At 40.0% G+C, this 24905-nt stretch overlaps 1 protein-coding gene across 10 annotated transcripts in view; it reads left to right on the top strand.

The window, feature by feature from the left end:
* Positions 1-24905, top strand: part of ST7 (suppression of tumorigenicity 7) — a 253196-nt gene that overhangs the window by 175593 nt on the left and 52698 nt on the right. For all 10 annotated transcript variants that reach the window (XM_043463117.1, XM_043463119.1, XM_043463122.1 and 7 more), the window contains one exon: positions 13286-13400. In XM_043463117.1, coding sequence (XP_043319052.1) covers positions 13286-13400 — 115 coding nt within the window. The remainder of the gene's footprint in view (positions 1-13285; positions 13401-24905) is intronic.

Below are 24905 nucleotides of genomic sequence, written 5' to 3'. Positions count from 1 at the left end.
ATCTGGGTCTTTTGCATTCCCTTTTTAAATAATCAATACATAAGCATTGAATATATCTCCTTTCTGGTCAGTTGTCTGTCCTGCTTGCTAAGAGCAGATACTCCCATAGCCTTCTGCCTCTCCATGGGCTTAGAGATATTGCCTCTGTGACTCAGGAGTCCACTGGTACACAGGCTGCTTTCTGAGGTATGAGTCTCTCCACATAGAAGCTAGGATGAGCCGTTTAAAACATAGTCATTCTTTGGCTTAAAACCTTGTAGTGGTCTCTCATCTCCTTCTTAACTTAAACTCCGTGAGTGGCTTAGAAGGCTCTACATTCTCCAGCCCTCCTTTCTGCTCTGTGCTCACTGTGCTCCAGCCACACAGGCCTTCTTCCTGTTTGCTGAGCGCGCCAGACTCACTGCCTCTTCAGGATCTTCACTTGGTGGAAGCCTTCCCTGGAATTCTCCTCTTCCAGTCTCATGACTGGCTCCCTCACCGCTTTAGTTTCTGCTTAAACATCTCCTTCACAATCCCACCTTCTCTGTCCTCCCTCTCTGACTACTGTATTTAAACCCACCTCTGCCTGCTTTGCCAGCATTCCCTAAAACCTTTCTTGGCTTCATTCATTCTCTTTAGAATGTGCACCACCTGATAGTCTCTCCATTTATTTATCTGCATATTTACTTTCCACCTTCACTAAAATGTCATTTTCAGGAAGGAAGGTTTTTTTTTTTTTTTTTAAATGTTTACTACTGTACCCCAGGAGAGCAATGCCTGGCATGTAGAGCCTCTCAGTAACCAGTTGAAAAATGAGCCACTGAATGGAATGGATGTGGAATGAAAGAAATTGTATAATCAGGAAAACCTAGGAGCCCACAGGTTTTCAGCCTGAGCGGCTTCTTGATGGTCATAGCATTTATAGAAAGGAAGACAGAAAGGAGAGGAACAGAGTTTCAGGGGAAAGCAGGGATTCTGTTTTGGCCACATTAAATTTGAAATGGCCTTTTTACCTCCAGGTAGAGATATCAGGAAATGGCAACCCATTCCAGTGTTCTTGCCTTGAGAATCCCAGGGACGGGGGAGCCTGGTGGGCTGCCGTCTATGGGGTCACACAGGGTCGGACACGACTGAAGTGACTTAGCAGCAGCAGCAGCAGCAAGGATATCAGGAGGACAACTGGGTATGTGTCTGGAACTTGGGGGTGAAGAATTTGGGAGTTATCAACATATATGTAGGAGTTAAAACCCTGGTATTGCATGAAATCATGTGTGCAGAGATGAACAAAGGTTCATCTCTATATGAAATCATGTAGACAGAGAAGAAGGTTAAGAAGTGAGCTCTGTGGTCTCCAGCGTTGATGGGTTGGGTTGAGGAGAAGCATCCAGTGGCTTCTGAGAAACAGCACCTGGAAATGAATGAGATCAGTAGATGCTGGTCAAAGAGTTGCATAGATGGGACTCATCTAGATGTCGCAGTCTAGAGTTTGGCTATGACCTTGGATTATTTAACTACAGGAGAGGGACAGTCTTTTCCTTAGAGATGGCAAAACAGTTGAGGATCTTGAATACTAGGTGGGATGTTTACATGGACTGTAATCATCTACATGAGGGTAGGACTTGAGGTTAAGAATAAGAGTTGGAGACAGGTGGCGTCAGAATCTTCAGTGTATGAGGGTCTGTCACCTGGTAGAAAACCCAGTCTGATGGTGGCAGGTGCTAGTGCTTTATGGCGTGCGCTTCAGAGGAGTAGGAAGTGGGCCCCAGGGCTGAGCAGTAACAATCTAGATGTGCTTTGGGGAACTAGGAGAAGCCAGCCTTGCATCCTGCTGGTGACACAAGCTTTGTCTGGGAAATTGACAGAAGCCGTGAACTCAGGCTCATGTTCTGTAAATAGCTAATGGATGTGTTGGAAAATTTGTAAGTCATGGACTCAGGTTTCAAGTGGGTAGAGTAGAAAGATTTGGGGAGGAAGAAGAACACTGGAAGGCCAAGGGATTACAGAGTGGTGTGTGGATGACTGTCAGGCTTGGAGTACTGACCTGTTGCTATAAAAGCATTTCTGATAACTGTAAACTTTCAGCATGACCCTGTTGTGAAATGCCTGTCAGGATGAGTATTTGTTCACTGTGCCTGAGATAACCAGATGAGTTAATCTTCTGACTAGAGTTATTTACTCTATATCCTGTGTGGATGTGGAAGGGTGTCTGCCATACACAGTTATTGTGGTTTTGACATAAAAAGTCCTTTCTGGCAGTAACTGTTGGCCAGTATGTTTAGCTGCTCCTTGAGGCCACTCCTGGAACAGGAGAGCCACATCATGTCATCACAGATGGAAGGATGTTTATTGTCTTATTTCCTGTTACCAGGCTTGTGTCCTACCTGTTTGAAATAGGCATCAAATTGTTCAGATTTGTTCATGATTTCAGGGCTAGGGCACAGCCCTATTTGAAGCAGTTTAAGATGATAAAGAAAATGTTTTACTCAATATGTTCCCTCTCAGTTTTGAAGATCGGTATAGATTATTATTTACCCAAGACAGGATAAGGCTGACTTCTCTGCCCTCTTCTCTAGCTTCACCTTCAGGGTTCCTGAAACTGTAGTTTACCCTAGAGTTTAAAGTAAGGAGAAATTTTAGATGTATATTGACAAAATATTATAACATAGATGAAACAGTGGTACTCTCAAGATCCTTGCTTTTGGAAAGGAATGTTAGAGGTCTTGCATGCGTGTGCATGTGTGTGTGTGTGCATGTGCATGCTCAGTCATGTGCTACTCTTTGCAATCCCATGGACTGTAACCCGCCAGGCTCCTCTGTCCATGGAATTTTCCAGTCAAGAATACTGGCGTGGATTGCCATCTCCTCCTCCAGGGGATCTTCCCGACCCAGGGATCTAATCCGTCTCTCTTGCATCTCCTCCATTGGCAGGCAGATTCTTTACCAACTGGGCCACCAGAGTGAGGTGAAAAGCAAGAATGTCACTAAGGAAGGTAGAGGTTGAGGAAGAGAATCTTTGAAGATTCCTAAATTATGACCAGGGCTGCCTTTGTTTTATCTTTAACTGATTGAGTAACAAATGGAAGAGAAAGTTTTATATTGAAAATATTTTTATTAGGATCTGTATAAATCCAAAGCTTGTCTCGTTCACTAGAAATTTTTAAGGAAAATTTCTTTCTCTGTAATGAACTGAGCATAATTCTGATAAGAAAAGTAGGTAATTAGATAACCTTCCATCCCTCTGAATGTTTGCGAGGGACAGGGTGGGCGGCGGTGGGGGGGGGGGAATCATACCAAGCTGTCATTGGATGATTCACCATCATCCCGACACAACTTCCACTTCCCTTTCCAGTTCTTGGTGATGAATGTTTTTACATCATGTGCTCAGTTCAGTGAAGAAGTAGTTAACTAGTGATTTAACTAACTGTGAATATCATGCATTGGTCATATAACTTTGCAATAGATACAATTTAGTATATTCTTTTAGATTCACTCTGAAAATGACATTTTCTTATTGATGTATGTTTATGCAGTCTCAGGACTGCATTTCTGTGTAACTGAAACTCTCAGGGGCCTCTGAGGACACTAGTAAACAATTGTTTGCTTTCATGGCCCTCAGTGTCAGTAAAAATCAATGACAAAATAATAGGCATGCAATACAGAGTGTATTTTCTATTTTCTGTTTATGTCCTTATTTGAAACTGTAATTAAGCCATATCAAACTTGCAACTGTAAGAAAATAGTATCTGCTGTTTGAATATAATACAGGCCAAGTTCTATAAACTTTAATTAGGCCAAGCTTGCATTGACCTCAGTAGGAATCTGGCTAAGAATCTCTTTTAATTACCTCTGCCTTAAAATATGTAAGAATTTTCACATTGCTTTTCTCACTCAAAGAACAATGCATGGATAGCTAAACTAGTAAAATGTTTAAATAGATACAAATCAAACTTGAAAAGTTTAAACTGTTGTTTTCATCCTGTAAGTCAGCTGAGAAAAAGCATACAGATTGTAGTCCTAAATTATGTCCATAGAGTATTTCAAATCCAGTAAATTAACTCTCCTTTTTTTTCCTCCTACTTGAGCTCATAAATGTTAACCTTAGAAGTGTCTCAAATTCTTTCATTGAAATAAAGTTGAACTGACAATAGCCAGATGATGTAAAATTGAAACTGAAATTCTATCCTTGGCCCATCCCGTGTTCTTCTCCCTAGGTATTAGAGGAATCATAGGAGAGTTAATGTTTTCATTGTACATGAACTGTAATATTTGGGCAAAACAGGGCATATAAATTTCTTACTGCCAGGAGAAAGCAATTACCAATGCAGGGAAGAGAGCTGACAATAAACAAATAAAACTATACTAGATAGGAGTTTAAACATTTATTTAGAATGACTTAGCTTATGGAAAACAGGCCTTTGTAGTTATCATATGCCTTCATTTGAGTTTCTTAGTAGGAAGGCTAATTATGTCACCAAGCTATTTTTTGCACATTATTTTAGAATAAATAAATAAATCAAGATACGTTATATTGTGCAGTTAAACCCCAAAAGTAAACTGTCGCACACAGCAAAACAAATAGCTCACTTTTCCAGCCCCGGCTTGTGTCTGGGTGCACTGTGAGCTGCATATTGTCCTTCTCTTGCAGATGAGAAAAATCAGCTCACCTGGTGCCAGGCCACTCCGCACCCCTGTCTGGGAGCCGGGTCTGTGTTGAGCCTGCTTTGGGATGTGCCGCCTCCCCGCACTGAGCCGTTTTCAGCAGCCCCACTGCCATGCCCAGTGCCTTCTCCTTTACTTCGAAAACAATGTGTCATAGGAATCTTTGTGGTTCTGGAGAAGAAGCAGGAAGGAATTTTATGACAGAAGAGTTTTCTTGATAGGTGGTCTCATCTAAGTCTAACCCAAACCTCAACTCCAACCGCAGTCCCAGGACTAAGGGGATAGAGAGGGAAGGAACTTACAGTCATCTTAACTCTGAAGCATCCTTGAAAGTAAAACAATAATTCATATAGTTCTTCACACCACATCTGTCCATGGCCCTACTCTCTGGAACTCAGATGGAGGAGAATTGGGTCTCTAAGATGTGGTTCATCTGAGATTAGCTATCATTATCTTGTCATTATTATCAGATTCAAGTGCAGAACATTAAAATCTATTAGCTCAAGTTTTTTTTGTTGTTTGTTTTTTGAGGAAATTCTCTAAATGTTGTTTAATCAGACACTGTCCTTTTCTTAGATGCTAGCAATATTTTAAGGAGCTATAGTCAAACCCCCAACAGGAAGAAGTTATTTTGCTTCAAAAGGCAATTAGAAAATAGGAAAAAAATTAAAGTCTAAATGAGGAGTATGAAACTCCTGAAGAATTACAAATGAAAAGTACATCTAATGAGCTTCCTATGTTTGAGGAAGCGACTTTATATATAAAAGTTTAAAAATTTTGAAACTTTGAAAAATAACATTGAAAAATAACCTCACTTCTCATAATTAATTATAGTTAATAATAAATAGTAGTAAGTTAATAATTAAAACCTTTATCATAAAACAATATAAAGCTATAGACCCCCATGTGACTACCGTTCACAACCATCCATCTCTCCTTAGGTACCAGGAACTTTGTTTGTTCAGTTAGTTTTCATATGTTTATATATAATATACCCATGAACAATATGTAGAATCATTTTGTGTGCATTAAAAGTTTTAATTGTTATACTCTACAGGCTGTTTCCTAGAGTATTTCTAGAGAACTCAAAGCTGCTTTATGTTTGTCTACATTAAGATATATTAAACATAATATATTATTCCTTTTTTCCTGCTGAATAGCATTTTGTCATGAGTACGCCTCATTTGATCTATCCATTCAGCATGTTTATACAGTGCTCCTCCTCCTGTGTGTGAATCCTCAGAAATGTGTATGAATGGTCTCTAGGAAACGGAGCTGGAAGAGGAAGTGTTGGGTTGTAGAGTAGGCCTTTTTCCATTTTACTATGGTCTGTCAAACCAGCTGTGTGTAAGAGATGTTCTATTTTTCAAATGTAATATAACTATGATACTCATTTTATGAAGACTTTGTTTTTTGAAACTTTTTCCTGTTAACCAGGGGTTGGCAACTTAAGGCCTGTGGCCGAATCTGATCTGTTTCTGTAAGTTGTTTCATTGAAACCTAGCCTCACTCCTTCATTTATGTACTCCATGGCAGCTCGCATGCTGTACTGTCTTGAGTAGTCACAACACAGACCATATGGCTTCCAAAGCCCAAAGTCTTTACTCTCTGGCTCTTTACAGAAGAAATTTTGCTGACTCCTGAAATTATAGTATTACCTACTGTCACTCTGTTTATTGTTTTGCTCTTTAAATTATCTAGTATTCAGCTACATAAATAAATATGATAATTTCAGAATATGAGAGAAGCAATGGAAAATGGTTGAGTGAGCTGGTTACAATAGATAGATGGTAGAGAGAGTCTGGGAAGATGCCATTTGAACTGAGACCCAGGAGATATGAAAACCGAGGCTCAGCGACTAATATGTACAAAATCACACAGGTAGTAAGTGGTGTAAGTGGGATTTAAGCTCAGGAATAACTCCAAATATAGAGGGCTCTTTCCTCTGTAATATAGCCATGTTCATATATTCAAACAAACACAATACCAAGCAAATAGGTAAGTGTTATAACAAAGAAGCATCAGCAAAATTGTTTAGTTCTCCTAGACTTGGCAGGCCAGAGACAAGGTTTTGATGTATTGAAATTTGGAATCGGTACTGATGACTAGGTTTGAATCATAGTCCCGGCACTGACTTGGCTGAGTCACTTAAATTTGCAGCCTTCATTGTTGTTTGGAGGGGTGGGGGCAGGCGGGAGCTGTCTGTAAACTGAGGAGGGTGTTTGGATGATCTCCACGGGCTCTTCTGGCTCTCACTTTCTATGATGCTGTGACTTTAGGAGGTGGCATTTGATCTAGGCTTTGGAGGGTGGGGTGATTTTGACAGGCTGCCTTGTAAATGAAGAGAAAAGGTATTCCAGGTGGTATGAAGAGTCTGAACAAAAACACAGTGGCTAGTAACTGTAGAAAGAATTCTAAGGATGGTTATAATGGTCTGGTCTGACAAGGCTAGAGTTTAATCCTGAGAACACAGGGGAGGCAGGAGTCTGGCACTGAGCAGAGGGAGAGCCTGAAAGTTATGCTTCATAGCTGGGATGTCTTCCCTTGGAATTAGAGGATTTAAAAGGTCCTCCGCCTTGAGCATCCCTGCCCAGTGACCAGCCTCTCTCTTGCTATGAAATTTCAGTGATGGAGACTTCTATAGACCATCTGTTCGTTTTCTGACAACTCTAAGAAAATTCTTCCTTACCTTGAGTCAAAGTGTATGAGTTCTAGCTTATACCTTTTACAAGAGGCAGTTTATGCACAGTCATTGGAAGATTTTAAATGGTAGAGGAACATATATACATACATATATGAAAATATGCTTATACATATTCTTTTCTAGATTCTTTTTCATTATAGGTTATTACAAGATATTAAATATAGTTCCCTAGGCTATGCAGTAGGTCCTTGTTGTTTATCTATTTTATAGTAGGTCCTTGTTGTATATCTTTTATATATAGTAGTGTGTATCTGTTAGTCCCAAACTCTTAATTTATCCGTCCTCCCTCCTTTCCCCTTTGGTTAACCACATGAGTCTGTTTTGTAAATAAGTTCATTTGTACCATTTTTTACGTTCCACATGATATCATATGAAATTTGTCTTTCTCTGGTTGACTTGCTTTTCTTAATATGTTAATCTCTAGGTCTGTCCATGTTTCTGCAAAGGACATTATTTCATTCTTTTTATTTCATGGCTGAGTAATATTCCATTGTATATATGTACCACATCTTCTTTATCCACTCATCTGATGACGGACACTTAAGTTGTTTCCATGTCTTGGCCATTGTAAATAGTGCTGCTATGAACATGGAAAGTGAACTGAAAATGTTAATTGCTCAATTGTGTCCAACTCTGCAACGCTCTGAACTGTAGCCACCAGGCTCCTCGGTCCATGGAATTCTCCAGGCAAGAATACTCGTTGCCATTCCCTTCTCCAGGAGATCTTCCTGACCCAGGGATCAAACCCAGGTCTCCTACATTGTAGGCAGATGCTTTACCATCTGAGTCACCAGGATGCGAACATGGGGGTGCATGTATTTTTTTGAATTAGTGTTTTCATCTCTTCTAGATCAATGCCCAGGAATGAGATTGCTGGATCTTGTTGGTAACCCTGTTTTTAGTTTTTGAAGGAACCTCCATACTGGTCTCCTTAGTGGCTGTACCAATTTACATTATCACCAACGATGTAGGAGGGTTTCCTTTTCTCTACAACTTCTCCAGCAGTTATTATTTGTAGACGTTTTGATGATGGCCATTCTGACTGGTGTGAGGTGATATCTCATTGTGGTTTTGATTAGCATTTCTCTCATAATAACAATGTTGAGTATTTTTTCATGTGCTCATTAGCCATCTGTATCTTTGGAGAAATGTCTGTTTAGGTCTTCTGCTCATATTTTGATTGGGTTGTTTATTTTTTTGATAATGAGCTGTATGAGCTCATTGTGTAACTTAGGAATTAAGACCTTGTCAGTTGTGCCGTTTGCAAATATTTTTTCTCCCATTCCATATGTTGTCTTTTTGTTCTGTTGATGATTTCCTTTGCTGTGCAGAAATTTCTAAGTTCAAGATCCCATTTAAAAATTTTTGCTTTTATTTCTATTGCCTTGGCAGACTGACCTAAGAAGACTGCTACAATTTGTCAGAGAAGGTTCTGCCTATATTTTCTTTTAGGAGTATTTTGTGTCATGTCCTATTTTTAAGTCTTTAAGCCATTTTGAGTTTATTTTTGTATATGATGTGAGGGAGTGTCCTTGCTTCATTAATTTACATGTGGCTCTCCAGCTTTCCCAGCACCACTTGCTGAAGAGATTGTCTTTTCCCCATTGTGTACTTTTGCCTCCTTTGTTGAGGATTAATTGACCACAGGTGGGTAGATTTATTTCTGGGCTCTTTTCTGTTCTGTTGATCCATATATCTGCTTGTGTGCCAGTACCGTGCTATTTTGATTATTGTAGCCTTGTAGTATTGTCTGAGGTCTGGGAGGGTTAGACCTTCCACTTTGTTCTTTCTCAGATTGCCTTAGCAATTCTGAGTCGTTTGTGGTTCCATATAAATATTGGGATTTTTGTTCTTGTTCTCTGAAGAATTTCATGAAGGATTGCATAAAAATTATAGATTGCTTTGGTAATATGCCCATTTTAATAATATAAATTCTTTTAATCCAAGAGCATGGGATTTTTTCCATTTCTTTGAGTCATCTTAAATTTCCTTTATCAATGTTTTATAGTTTTCAGAGAAGTCAATATTCTCAAAAAGAGTTTTTCCACCCCCATCTAAAGAATGTACATATATTTCTTTTAAAAATATTACAACTTATGGTAAATATGAAGGAAGCAATAAAAATCACCTTTAATCTCATTAACTAGAAAATAACTACTGGTAAAACATTTTGGTCTATTTCTAACCAAGTATGTCTCTATGCATAGATACCAAAGAAAAGCTTGATATTATTGTCAAGTTTTGTTCGTATCTTGCTTTTTCTAATGTAATGTCACATGTCTACATTTCCTAGGCCATGCCATTAATAATTATTTGATAATTTAGCTACTAATGACTATATATTATAGTCCCAAAGATGACTATATCTTATTTTATGTAAATGTCTCATAATAGATAAATTTTTAAGTTGCTTGCATTTTTCATCACTGTAAATTATGTTGTAAAAAACAGTCTTGTTTGTCAGTTTGTATTCACATCTGCCTGTTCCCACACCAGTGGTTGCTTTTTAAGCAGGGTTGTGATGGACTCAAGTGTGTTTGTTTGAAAAATTGTTATGAAAGTAACGTGAAGAGTGGGTTGGAAAAAGTTGATTCCAGAAGTAGGCAGAGGAAAGATGCTGTTTGAGCAATTTAGGCCAAGTATAAGAGCATAAGCTAAATTATTGGTAGCAAGGTCAGAGAAAAGAGGAAGCGGTAATGTTTCTTAAAGTGTTTGTTTTGTGTTTGTTTTTTTGCATGACAGAATTTTCTTTGAACTTGATGAAAGCTGGCCGCATTTTTTTTTACATATTAATTCAGGGGTTTAAAGACCTCTAAGGAGGTGGGTATAGTGGACACGCCATAGAGATTCTTAATGCAGGGCTTAATGGTTCTTTTCCAAAATAGGAAATACCAAGGGGACGAACAGGTTTGAAGGGTTGGCTTTGGAAAGAGGAATTTATGAGCCTAGTGTTAGATGGATCGGGTAAAACTGTCAGGGAGAGAGCTTATGAATTGATGTAATGGCTTAGGAGAGAGGTCAGAGCAGAATATGAGGATGTGGGAGCCATGCCAACAAAAGTGGTGGTATTGAGACCCCGGACATAAAAGTGTCCTAGAGATCAGCGTGTTTATGCAAAGAATACTTGGGACATACCCAGGCAGACAGCTTACTCCTAAGTAGCAGAAAAGGGAGAAACTAGAGAAGGAGCTATAAGATGAGTATGAAGAAAACCAGAAGAAAATGGGATGGAGGAAGCCAAGAGAGACAAGAGTTTCAAGAAGTCATCAAACTGTCAAATGTTGCAGAGGTCAAGCAAGAAAAGGACTGGAGGGCGTCCACAGGAGCAATTTAAGTCACCTAGAAATGTGGGATGAGCAGATTCAGAGAAATTGTGGGGCTGAAAGCCAGATTGTAGCTTACAGTGAGGAGTGAAGGGAGCGGAGGGAGTAGAATACTCATGGCTCTTCTCTGAGAAAGCCTGTTGTGAAAGGCTGGAGAAGGTCAGGTGACAACTGGAGTGAGATGGGGCAGTGGAAGGTTCACTGTTTCTTCTTGTTTATATTCAGGAAGCAAAGCTAGATTTCCAAATTGTAATATGACTTCGGTTGCCTTTCCAACATTTGCTATTTGCTATGTTTAAAATTCTTTTATTGGTGATTGTTTTTTGGACATGATATGTTCTGTCCAAGCATCCAGTGAAAACATTGCTGCCCAACTCCTAGCATCTTCAAGTTCTATTTAAACAAGCCCAGACCTCCATGTTTGCTCATAGTTTCATTGGATCTTTTAAATGTATTTATTTATATTAATCGAAGAATAATTACTTTACAATATTGTGATGGCCTCTGCCATACGTCAGCATGAATTGGCCATAGCATACATGTGTGAGATTTTAATTAGATTCCCCTTTCAGTTTTTAAGCTTCAACATACTAGTATTTGGAATTGCGGTTTTTAAATTACAGAATATGACTTGAGTCCTTGAAGTTTGACCTCTACCTAAAGAATTGATCAAAAATGGTTAATGTTTAAATGTTGCAGTTTAGTGAATGTCTTTATTGTATTGCCAAATGCTGAGTGATGGAGAGATTTAATTCTAACAAGCACTAATTAGAAAGAGAAAAAAATTTAAAAGTGATGTGAACCAGAATCAGAATAAACCAGACAAGGAATACTTTTATTGGTTGCAGAACATCAACAATGTATGATATAGTCTTATTCACTTCCTTTACTGGCAGTGGAAATACTGCAGGCTGTCTCTAGGGGGTTTAGACAGGCTTATTGAAGACATAATCATTTTGATAGGTGTTATTTGTTGGTAATATGATGCCTTGAAGCTGCAGAAAATTATTTGTTTTTAGAGATACGCTAAATGGTTCTTGGATTTTTTAAAAACAAAACAATATGGCAAAGGTTTCTAACTTGGAAAAAGTGAATAGTCATTGCAGTGTCTCCACTGGTTTCTTGTTTAATAATAAATTTGTCTATTTTGAGGGGTATTATTTCTCTCACCTAATTGCTTTAAATATGTTGACATCAAGAAAATAAGTATTACTTCTTTAGAGGTCACTGTGTTATAATAGAAAACACTTATCCATTTAGTAAATTAAATAGAGGGTATATATGTATACGGGCTTCCCTGGTGGCTCAGGCAGTAAAGAATCTGCCTGCAATGTGGGAGACCTGGGTTCGATCCCTGGGATTGGAAGATCCCCTGGAGGAAGGCATGGCAACCCACTCCAGTATTCTTGCCTGGAAAATCCCCATGGAGAGAGGAGCCTGGTGGACTATAGTCCATGGGGTCACAAAGAGTAGGATATGACTGAACGACTGAGCACACACACACACACATATGAATACATCATTACATACTTACACATGTATATATGTGCGTGTGTGACTTTGCTTTGTAAAGAACCTGGTTGTCTTTTCCTTCAGGTGAGATTTACCTTTCTTGAGGATAAGATTTTACTCTGAAATGCTTGGTCATGTTCCTTTCTTCTTTCTCTTTGTTTTCCAATGAGATTCATTATCATGTCTTTTAACTCCCTTTGGATCTCTCTTCCTCCGGTTGCTGTCTAGAACCTGAGCCTTTCCTTTAATCATTCCTTCACCATTCTAGCCTGTTCTTTTGCTCCTTGACTTTTCATTGAATCTAATTCAGTTTTCCCAGGCTAAATCTCATCGTTTGACATCTTTGCCACTGTCCTTGGGCTGCTGAGCCCTGTCAGCTGAAATTTGACAACAGTGCCAATTGAAGACTCTCTCAATCCGTGGTCTCCAGTCTGTTGGGGCCCAAGACAGCCTCTGTAATCCTTGATTGTTCCACACTTTCACCACCGTCTTCCTACTTCCTCCCTGTCACCTGTTCCCTCAGTCTCGAAAAATAATCTTGACTCCTGTTTTATTGAGACCAACAGGCAGGAACTCCTTAACATCATCTTCTTTTACTGCCATTCTTTATCACTACCTGCAAATTTTCTCAACACATATCACCTTCTAGTTATTTTCCTACTTTTTGTCTTTAACTTGGCTATCAGGCTGCTCAAAAGAGCAATGCCTTTTGTTTCTCCTTCTACCCTCTGGCTTCCATCCAGAACTGCTGTTAACACCTAGGAGACAGTTTTCCACCTTCACCTTATTTGGCCTTAAAGGCATTTTAACATTTAGTACTACCTCTAATCATCTTCCTCAGTGTTCATAAAACTCCTCACTTTTGGATTTTTCTCCCACCTTAGATTCTCACAAATTCAACGTTGCTGTTCCCAAAATAGCATGAAAAAATTTAAGCGTTTAATGCTTTACAACATAATAATTGATGTGAATGCTTGTAATTTAGTATTAATTGTACTTCTAAAAATTATACTATACTTTATTTATATATAGTATATAAATAACTCAGTATTAGTTATATCTTAACAAATAAGAAACATTAATTTTTCCTTGGTTTCTTCTTTCCTAGTTAATGAAGGAGTTCCCTCTCCTGAGCATGTTCAACATCCATGAGAACCTTTTAGAGGCTCTCCTGGAACTACAAGCATATGCTGATGTTCAGGCAGTCTTAGCGAAGTATGACGGTAAGTCCTTGGGTACTTTTATCTACTTGAGTATTCCTCTCTTCTTGATGTATTTCAATGATTAGATGAGAAGGATCATTTCAAATAGCACAGCACTTTGATAACTATTGTGTTGGAGAATTTCTACCTGATTTCCATGGTCAGGAATCACTCAGAACCTCTGCAGGCAGCACATGCCCTGTAGGAACAGCACTGCCCCCCCACTGGTTGACTGTGACCACTACCTGTTGGTCATGTAGATCTTTGAAGCAATAGAACAGCTGGGTTTTGTTATTGTTTAGCTGCTAAGTCGTGTTTGAATCTTTGCAACCCCATGGACTGTAGCCCACCAGACTCCTCTATCCATGGTATTTCTCAGGCAGGAATACCGAAATGAGTTGCCATTTCCTTCACCAAAAACAGCTCGTAGCTTCTGCTACAAACTTGTGACAGTTCAGTAATGTTTGAAGATGAAATCATGGCCCCTTCACCCCAGGTCTTCTCTTCTTTAGCAGAATAACTCCCATTTCTTCACATGAGAGCCTTTGCAGTCCCTTTGCCATTCTATCCTACTCACCCATGAGCTTATTTTATTTTGCTTTTTCTTAATAAACCAGAAAAATAAGCTGATACCACCAGATATTTGAAAAATCTTCTTCTCAATTGTCATTGTCTTTGAATTTACTATTTGATTAATTATACACAATTTTCTACATAATTAGCTGCTAGAATCTCTGCAGAATTTCATACCATTCTGCCATGTTCCACTAACTCTCTCCCCAAAATAAATATATTTGTTTATAAAATGGATGTTAGGAAGTGATTGTTTATGTTACATGATTTTTTTTTACTTTATAAAATATTCTTTATTAAGTAAGCATTTTTAGTGCATTTAAAGAATTACTGACATGTACACACTGCCACATTTAAAATAAAATGCCTTTCCATGAAAATAGAAAGAATTATTCAGGTCACAATTTCTAGCAATTCATCAAACATGTAGAGCAAACTATACTATTTGAGTCTTATTTTTGACATACAGTTCCTCAAAAGGTATCTCTGAAATAGGTTAGAGTCGTTACCCACTGCAGCTGGAGGAACTGAGGCATCGTGAGACTGTTTTCGTTTTGCTTTATTGTTAATTCTTGCTCAGACTGATGGAAACTAAAAGCCCTCAGCCAGTGATGGCACCGCTTGGCCTGTGCAAACATGAGCACCCTGTGTAAGAAAATACATGCTACCTAGTATGGAACTGATTTTAGAAAGAGAGAAGAATGTGCCACGCTTTACAGTAAACAAAATAAAGACTGTTTGGCCTTCATGTCAGCTCACTTTTGTTCTCTGTTTATATGCTGGAATCTCACTGTTGGGCTGACCTTGGGAGTCTAAGCCAGGAGACTGCCTTAGAGGCAGAATGCTCGTGGTACACTGAGGGCCTTTTGGTACCCTAGAAACCCAGCACGTGGATTCAGGTGGCCATGCGCCGTCTACATACTACCTCAAAGCCAGCAGTGTCATGGCAGGGCTTCAGTGTTCACATCCCGAGAGTCAGCCTGCACTCAGCCTGCTACATCAAGGCGTGAGAAAAGGTTTAGCCAATAGAGCCTTTGGGATCTCAGGTCTCTCCTAAGGCCCCTTTCATGAAGATCTCAGTTCATTACAGAAATCATCAGCTTTGTGTTACAGACTGATTGTAAAATAAAGCAATGAACTCATTTGGAGCTTTCTGTCGTCTGTCTCTATCCCATTGCACAGTCTCCATGCCACAACAACCGAAAGCTGATTTATTAGATTCTGATAACATATGTTCACATTATTTGTTACAAGAGCCTGTCCCACCCTCCACTAAAACTTGGCTCTCACTTTGCTAAATTCCTTTGTTGCAAATGGACAAACTCACTATACCAAGGCCCTGTGTTGAGCTTTGTTTATGTTTGTACCTGGCAACAGAGATGATGTTCTTTCTCATTATTCATGGAAAAAGAGCCTCATTAGTGGCAGGACACATACTGTTGCTGAGATGCCTCGTTAGGGGTTTGGAGTTCAGCAGTGGTCAATAGGCTGCAGATGACCTAACCCCAGCTGAATCCTGGAGGGTGTTTTGGCTCAGACTTGGCTTAGGCCCGTGTCATTTACAGTAGAAATATAATGAAGTGGCTGCTGAAGTTCCTGTTCTCGAGGAGTGAGCTGCAGCCACACCAGACTATTAAAAACATGCCTCTTCTCCCTGGACCAGAAAATGGGCTCTTTCCGGCTCATCCCTGCAGCTTTTCCTGGAGACACAAAGGACCTCGACCCAGTTCTTATCCAATTTTCTTACTCTGTGTGAGGAAGTGCAAGCTTCAGAGGGCTTGGAGTACAGACAGCAATTGGGGCGCCCTGTTCTTCACCCTGGTTCTGATGTCGTCATTGTAATCTGTGAGATGCTGGAGACAGCACTTTGAACCCCAGCCTCCCCATCCCTCACCATTGAGCCACACCCAGAGCAGCAGGATTAGATGTTATCTTTGCAAATCGGAATGCTCTGGTTGGGTAGCTGTTTCTTGGATGTTTTATGGGTAGAGCAATCCTTCTTTATTACATTTGCTAGGTGGCTGAATTTTTTTAAGTAGTATGAGGGGAAGTGACACAATGGGATTGGTGCCGCTTCTCTGACCTTTGCAAAAGGATTTAGAAATGTGGCAAAGCACAGGGGAAAAAAACACAGCATGTTCTGAGGAAAGGAGGAAGGCGGCATGTATTCCCTTTGCCTCATTCTTATTCTTCTTCACTTCTATTTTTTTTTTGCTTTGACTTTTTGAAGTGACATTTACAAATTCTTTTATAGGGAAGTTCTTTGGCAAGCCTGGATTCCAAGTAGGGATTACCAGTTAACTGGTCACCCCTCCTTGTAAACTGCAATCTAATTTTTACTTTCCCCTTCAGATAGCTTTTGATCTTATGTTATCCCAGCCGTTAGTCTGAAATGCTGTCTTGCCATCCTCAGGAGTTTTCATGGTCTTCTGGTTTCAGTCTGTTAACCAACATTATGGGTGAGCAATTTTTATCCAGGTGGTTGGTGTTGGTTTTGGAGGGTCCTTCATACAATGACTGAAAAAACAGCAGCAGCTAACATTGAGTTCTTATGATGTGTCATGGTCAGACATGATCCTAAGCTTGGCGTGGATGGACTCATTTATTCTCGCCATGGCATAGCAGGTAGATACTGTTATTAGCCCATTTTACAGCTATGGTAACTGGTACAGAAAAGAGTTTAAGTAACTTGTTCAACTGAAGAGCCTAAGATGTCACAATAAAGCCATGGAGATATTATGTTGTGAGGGCAAAGAGAGAAACAGAACATCCTTTGTTCGATACGATGTGAATTCTACAAGGAAAGGAAAGCAGGAATAAACTGAGGTCGTCTGACCCCAGGCCCATGCTCTTAACCATCATCCTACTTCCACTGTCTCTGCTGTTGGCAGTATTTTTCATTGTTTCTATTAACACTCTTCTTGCTGTTATCATTGGTTCCAATTTATTGAGAACCTACCATGTGCCAAGTGTATTATACACATTCCCTATAACCCTTACAATGTCCTTGCGAGAAGGTAGTTATTCTGTTTTAGCAGATGCAAAGTTGAGGCTTGTGAATTTAAGTAACTTTCAAAACCACATTCCTTGAAAACTGCAAAACTGCAGAACTGAGATGCAAATTCAGGTCTAGCTGGCTTTAAGAGTCCATGTGTTTTTCATAAACGTAAGCCTCGTTGAAGTGACTTTCTTTTTCTCCCTCCTCTTATAAAGAATGAATTAGGCAGGCTGGAGCCATGGTGCAGAATTTCAGTGATGCCAAATTGTCTTTTAAGATTTTTAAAAAATTATTCCTTAAGAACTGGGCATATCTGTATTTATCTATCTTTCTGAAACCATCTCCAATCACCTTGTTCCTGATTTTACTAGTCACAAAAGGGATTTGATGTATGGTGTTCATTCAATTTGTGATTTATCTTTTTTTTTTTCAGTCATACATTAGCTATAAAGACAATTTTTTTAAGATCATAAGGTCATTAGAACCTTCTATTCAAAGCCATTGAGAAAGTTGTTAACAGCTTTGGATTCCCTTTCAAAGACATTTATAGGCCACGTAGCTTGAAAGCTTGTCTGAAGATTAGGGTGGGAATGAGGAAAAGAATTCACGCGTTTCTTATCCATTATCATTTGTGCATTTGAATTTTAGAAGACTCTCACAGAGCAAGTGAACATGAATATGAGTGCTCCCTTTGTGAGCGTTTCCTTTGGGAGTACCTAGCTCTGTCTTTAGTTAGTAACTCCTGAGGATACCCAAGGCAGTCCTGGTGGTGGGGCAGAGGACTAGGCGTGGTGCCAGCCGGCTGAAACCAAGCCCAGCTCTGCCTTCCACTGGCTGAGTGAACTTAGTTCAGTTATATTCAGTCTCTCAGTTGTGTCTGACTCTTTGTGACCCCATGGACTGCAGCACGCCAGGCTTCAGGGTCCCAGCATCAGGGTCTTTTCCAATGAGTCCGCCCTTTGCATCAGGTGGCCAAAGTATTGGAACTTCAGGTTCAGCATCAGTCCTTCCAATGAATGTTCAGGGTTAATCTACTTTAGGATGGACTGGTTTGATCTCCCTGTAGTCCCAGGGACTCTCAAGAGTCTTCTCCAACTTCACAGTTCAAAAGCATCAATTTTTAGACACTCAGCTTTCTTTATGGTCCAACTCTCACATCTCATGGATGTGAGGGTGAACTTAAGCAAATCACTTAACCTTCCAAACTTCCATTTCTTTCTCTGGAAATGGAATCAAGGCTTAGAAAGTCTAAGCAACTTGCCCAAGATCACACAGCTGGTAATTTGTTGTGAGGATTAAAGCAGTTAATCAATGGTGCCTCAGTAGTAAAGAATCCACCTGCCAATGCAGGAGATGCTGGTTCAATCCTTGGATTGGGAAGAACCCCTGGAGAAAGAAATGGCAACCCACTCCAGTATTCTTACTTGGGAAATCCCATGAACAGAGGAGTCAGGTGGGCTACAGTCCGTGGAGTCACAAAAGAGTCAGACATGACTTAGCGACTAAACAACAGTGTTTAGAAAAATGTGGGGCACACAATAAGAATTCGGTAACTATTAACCACCGTAAAAAGACAAGATGACCACTCCTGAACTTCACCACTGTTCTCAACCCATTTTGTTCAAATGGAAAACCATATATAAAATGTCAATTAAAATGAGAGCCTAAGAGCCCTGTCTTGTGTCCCCCTAAAAAGTATTATGGCCTCTTGTTAAAATTAATTACACATCTAACAGGACATGTGAGCTGACTCATTGGAAAAGACCCTGTTGCTGGGAAAGATTGAAGGCAGGAGAAGAAGGGGATAGCAGAGGACAAGATGGTTGGATGGCATCACTGACTCAATGGACATGAGTTTGAGCAAGCTCCGGGTGTTGGTGATGGACAGGGAAGCCTGGTGTTTTGCAGTCCGTGGAGTCACAAAGAGTCGGACATGACTGAGTGACTGAACAATAAAATAGGACATGTATGTAGATATTTAATAAGAATGGAAACACTTAGTTTTATATCTAAAACAATTCTTAAACATTTGGAAAACTGAAAAATAAAAATTGCCCAAGATTTTCACTCCTGAGGTAAAGACAGATCATTTCAGCCTCGGGGCAATTTGTACCAATGGAAATACAAATTCAAACTCTTCTGGATACTTACTGCATTAGGGCATCTAATGATTGCCCTAAATTTTGGATCAGAAGCTTCCCTGTGAAGGACAGCTGGTCTTTTTATATAGTCACGAATGTTATATAAATGCAACAGCTATGTCAAGACCATTTTTATTGGTGCCATCAAGCCCATCCTAAATCTGCATTCTTATTTACTATCTGGTAATGTACAGAAGAGTTTCCCTGGTGGCTCAGACGGTAAAGCGTCTGCCTACAATGCGGGAGACCTAGGTTCAATCCCTGGGTCGGGAAGATCTCCTGGAGAAGGAAATGGCAACCCACTCCAGTATTCTTGCCTGGAAAATCCCATGGGTGGAGGATCCTGGTGGGCTACAGTCCATGGGGTCGCAGAGTCAGACACGACTGAGCGACTTCACTTCACAATGTGCAGAAGGAATACTTCTAAGTACAGGGCATGTTTGTAACATTGGGGGAATATTTTCATCTCAGTAGATTGAAAGCAGAAATTCTAAAGAAAACATGAGGGACTCACTCTATGCTGAGACCCTTCAGAGAGTAAACTTTCTGCTGATCATTGTTTTACAGAGTCAGCATGTAGTTATAAATAAAATTTTGTACACTTTGTTCATTGCCCAGGACCTTATAGCTAGAAAAAGTTACTCAGTGATCACCTCCGTTCCTCTGAAGTGGTCACTGGATACCCTGTCTTTTGGCTAGGCTGTTTTTCACTTATATTTGTGGAATAAGTGAAATTTGAAATGCCAGAAGGACCACTGAATAGAATTTGTATTGAGGCTGTCAGCATCAGACTGTCAGATTAGGCTGTCCAGACTTCCAAAATGGTGCTTTTCAGTCAAGTGTATCTACAGATGTGAGTTTTGATACCACAGGCACAAGCAGCTTCGGAGACGTATCCACTGCAAAATTAGGTTGCATTCGAGAAAGAGGATTTGAAGTGCTGTCAGTCCCAAGTGACAGACTTTAAGCCTAGTCCAGCTCCCTTCTTTGGCCTGGTTCTCATGGAAAAGATCAAGGATACCAGGCAAATGTTGAAGAGAATATTTGTGTAAAAGATGGGCAGATAATCACATTGCTGCTTCAAAAAAGAAAATAATTATCCACCCCGACACCATGGACTATGGCTTCGGGCTGGTAAGCATAAGTCTCTGAGAACTGATGGCCCTGTATAGCTTTGCACTGAGTACCCTGCTGACTGGGAAACCAAGAAGTAGGTCTCATGAAGGCTGGGCCTTTGAGGTTACAAAGTGGTTGGCTGTCATACGATATGTGCAATGAGCAGGGCTTCTCACAGATGCTATTTCAGAGTAAAGACTGTATGTGTGAAAAGTTTCTACAATTTCTGATGATCAAAGACATTTTATGAATGCATACGTCTATAATTCACAGAGTTGGCATAGGAACAAACCCTCTAAATTTATGCTGGCTTTAGTACTCCTTATGGCCCAGTTATCATAATTTACCAAGGTAACATTTCTCCTTAGCTGGCCTTTGCTCTAAGTTACTAAGATTAGTAGTGTTTCCTGATTGAATCATTGACTTCCCAGGTGGCACACCTTTTTGAGGTTCTTTTTATTTTATATCAGTCCTTTTTATTTCTTCAGTGAAGCTTTCTCCTTTAGTTGAAAGGGGATGACCTTAGATTAACTTTTTGAAGGTGGAACCAAACAACTTCGTACTGTCTAGAATCACCCCCCCCCCGCAAATCTAAGAACAGAATTATGCATATCTGTTGTTGTTTTCTTTGCTTCATATCATGAACAGGAGTAAACGGAGAAATCTTATTGAAGACAGTCACATGGAAGATAGAATCACATCATGGTACAGTAATAAGACATTATGGTCCACAAACAGAAAGGAGAAATGGGCTGTATTTTCATTAGTTTGTTTTTCACTTTTGTTTGTTCAGTTGGTCTGTTCATGGCTCCAGAAGAATCTGTCAAGGCCACATAAACTTCAACTATATCAACTTGGTCTCTGACTAAGAGAAGTGATACTTGATACTCTGTATTCTTAGGTGGTTACAGGGAATAATTAGGTTAATTTTTTCAAATTAATTCAGCAAGGATCTAGCAAACCTTTATGCTGAAGATACTTTTAGGTGCTTCCAGATTTGAAGATGAATAGATTTATTCTGTGTTGCCAAGACGCGTTCAGTCTGTTGGAGAAAGAGGTTAAAAACAAAAAATCAACCCATAATGAATCAAGGTGGGGTGAATCTGTGCTCAGTGAATCAGTTTGAAACATGCTGCAGGGAGTACTGAGAAAGAAACTCTTTGAGAGCAAGCCCTGTGTCCTCTTCTTGGACACTGATGTGCTACTGTAGATGTTCAGAGCGTCTGTGGTGAATGATCGACTTGTTAGATGGAGCTGCACTGTGATCGTGCTCTTACTTGTGAGGTGCTTTGGGACTTACTTATCTACTGGCTGCTACCCTTGAAAACATTGTTTTAGAGTTTTCAGTGTGAAATTGACCCTCAACTGACCAATCTCATACATAGGAAGAGTAATGATACTTTTAAAATTACATCTTGATTATTATTATTATTATAGATGAACAAAGGGAAATTAGGCAAAAAGATCATCACTGGAAAAAATTCTATACTATCTAAGGTTTTGCCCCATGGGTTTTCTGAGACATCAAAATGACAGCTTTACTCATAATCACATAACTTTGTCCCAAGATTATTTCATTGAATTTCAAGTTTGTTAGTATGAGCCATTCATGACTTTAGAAAACTTAAGAGTCATCTTCCCTGAGATGACCTTTCTTTCTTTCTTTTTTCAGTAGCACCATTCTCATAAAGGGTACTTTGGAGTCAGAAGAGGCATGGTTTGCTTTCTTTGTTTCTGGACAAAAATTTCACTTTTGTTTAACCTTGCTTCAGCTTTTACTCTTGCTTTCTTCCTGCCCCACTTTCCCACTATACTGCTTTGTCAAATGGACATCTAGATTTAGAGCACAATCCAATGTCATGCATTCTGCTGGAATGCTGTGTGTGCGTGCATACTCAGCTGTGTCTGACTCTTCCAGCCCCAAGAACTGTAGCCAGCCAGGCTCCTCTGTTCATGGAATTGTAAGCAAAGATAAATGAAGTATACATGTTGAGAAATAACACATTTCTGACTCCCTCTTAAAGCACACATCAATACAGATCACTTTTGGCTCCTGGAAGCTAAATTAGAAGTAAATGTTTGCATGTAGAAGGAAGGTGATATAAAGTGATTTAATATGTTACTATGTTAATTTAGGATTTTATTCAGGAAACACTGACCACCAACTATGTTTCAAACATTGTTTTGTATTGTGGGTAGGAAGTGATGAAGAAACACAGCTTTAACCCCTAAAGCACACCATGTGAATAGGAAAGGGAAATGAGAATGGACAGTTGATGTGAAGTGTAAAGACTGACAGAGTTTAACTCAAGATGGAAGGGACACCTCACCCACGGTGATGAGAGAAACCACCCCCGTGGAGGTGGGATCTGTGCTTCACCAAACAGTGAAGGTCCTGGAGGCAAAGAAAACATATCAAACACATTTGGGGCAGGACTGACACAGCTTGTGTGGAGAACATTGTTGCCCACCGAGCAGACGGGGGGAGGAGGGCTGCAGCAGAAGATGCACTGGTGAGTTACGGGTGGAGGAGGGCTGCAGCAGAAGATGCACTGGTGAGTTACGGGTGGAGGAGGGCTGCAGCAGAAGATGCACTGGTGAGTTACGGGTGGAGGAGGGCTGCAGCAGAAGATGCACTGGTGAGTTAAGCAGGGGCCAGACCTCAAAGAGCTTTGCTTCTAGTTTGGATTTTATTCTAAAGACTATGGAGAGACCTGAAGGCAATTTCAGCAGAGGAAGGGCTTCAGTCTGCCTGCAAAGTGAAGAGAGTGGCACAGTGAATTCAGACTTGGCCTAGTTTTGACTTGAGGTGGGTCGGGAGGTGAACACAGTGTGAAAGCCCTGAGACCTGGAGGAGTAGGATGCTGACCTCCTGTGGCAGAGCTTTCAGACTCTGCAAAGAAGCAGAATTCTATCCTTCAGGGAGACATTTGCTAGGTTCTCCAACCAAGAAGTGTAAATGAGTTATTAATAGAGTTTGGTTTTTTTTCCTTAAACAACAAATGGAAATCCCAGTGCAGAAACTTTTTATTTCATGGAATCAAAACTTTTATTTTAAACTATAAGCACTTCATTTCATTTGCTCTCTGGTGATCTCTTTCTTAACTCCAGGAAGTCAAGACCTATATAGATCAGGAAAACCCTTAGATAATCTGTTTTTCCAGGGGAATGTAACTAAGATGTTACATTAAGAGTCTACCAGGATACATGTATCCTACCTACTTTCATCAATACCTACATATAGAATGACACAAGGAGGAAAAAAGTGAAATGTGAGGAAGAGGTGGAAGGTTTTTAGAAGGATCTTGCTTCCTGACACTTCAATTACAACTAATGTAGACAAAGTCAGAGTAATTAATACCTTGGATTTAATTCTTATCGAAAAGAAAGAACTTTCAGTTCAGTTCAGTTGTTCAGTCATGTCCAATTCTTTGCGACCCCATGAACTGCAGCATGCAAGGCTTCCCTGCCATTCACCAACTCCCAGAGCCTACTCAAACTCATGTCCATTGAGTCTGTGATGCAATCCAGCCATCTCATCCTCTGTCGTCCCCGTCTCCTCCTGCCTTCAATCTTTCCCAACATCAGGGTCTTTTCAAATGAGTCAGTTCTTCACATCAGGTGACCAAAGTATTGGAGTTTCAACTTCAGCATCAGTCCTTCCAATGAATATTCACAACAGATTTCCTTTAGGATAGACTGGTTGGATCTCCTTGCAGTCCAAGGGACTCTCAAGAGTCTTCTCCAACACCACACACAGTTCAAAAGCATCAGTTCTTTGGTACTCAGCTTTCTTTATAGTCCAACTCTCACATCCATACATGACCACTGGAAAAACCATAGCTTTGACTAGATGGACCTTTGTTGGCAAAGTAATGCCTCTGCTTTTTAATATATTGTCTAGGTTGGGCATAGCTTTTCTTCCAAGGAGCAAGTGTCTTTTAATTTCATGGCTGCGCTCACCATCTGCAGTGATTTTGGAGCCCAAAAAAATAAAGTCTGACACTGTTTCCACTGTCTCCCCATCTATTTGCCATGAAGTGATGGGACCAGATGCCATGATCTTAGTTTACTGAATGTTGAGCTTTAAGCCAACCTTTACACTCTCCTCTTTCACTTTCATCAAGAGGCTTTTTAGTTCCTCTTCACTCTCTGCCATAAGGGTGGTGTCATCTGCATATCTGAGGTTATTGGTATTTCTCCCAGCAATCTTGATTCCAGCTTGTGCTTCTTCCAGCCCAGCGTTTCTCATGATGTACTCTGCATATAAGTTAAATAAACAGGGTGACAATATACAGCCTTGACATACTCCTTTTCCTATGTGGAACAGTCTGTTGTTCCATGTCCAGTTCTAACTGTTGCTTCCTGACCTGCATACAGGTTTCTCAAGAGGCAGGTCAGGTGGTCTGGTATTCCCATCTCTTTCAGAATTTTCCAGAGTTTGTTGTGATCTACACAGTCAAAGGCATTGGCATAGTCAATAAAGTAGAAGTAGATGTTTTTCTGGAACTCTCTCGCTTTTTCAATGTTCCAGCGGATGTTGGCAATTTGATCTCTGGTTCCTCTGCCTTTTTCTAATCCCAGCTTGAACATCTGGAAGTTCATGGTTCACGTATTGCTGAAGCCTGGCTTGGAGAATTTTGAGCATTACTTTACTAGCGTGTGAGATGAGTGCAATTGTGCAGTAGTTTGAGCATT

Source organism: Cervus canadensis, chromosome 3, assembly GCF_019320065.1.
Source record: "Cervus canadensis isolate Bull #8, Minnesota chromosome 3, ASM1932006v1, whole genome shotgun sequence".
Lineage (NCBI taxonomy): Eukaryota > Metazoa > Chordata > Mammalia > Artiodactyla > Cervidae > Cervus > Cervus canadensis.
The sequence above is the reverse complement of the archived record's forward strand: the minus strand, read 5'-3'. Positions and strand labels throughout refer to the sequence as shown.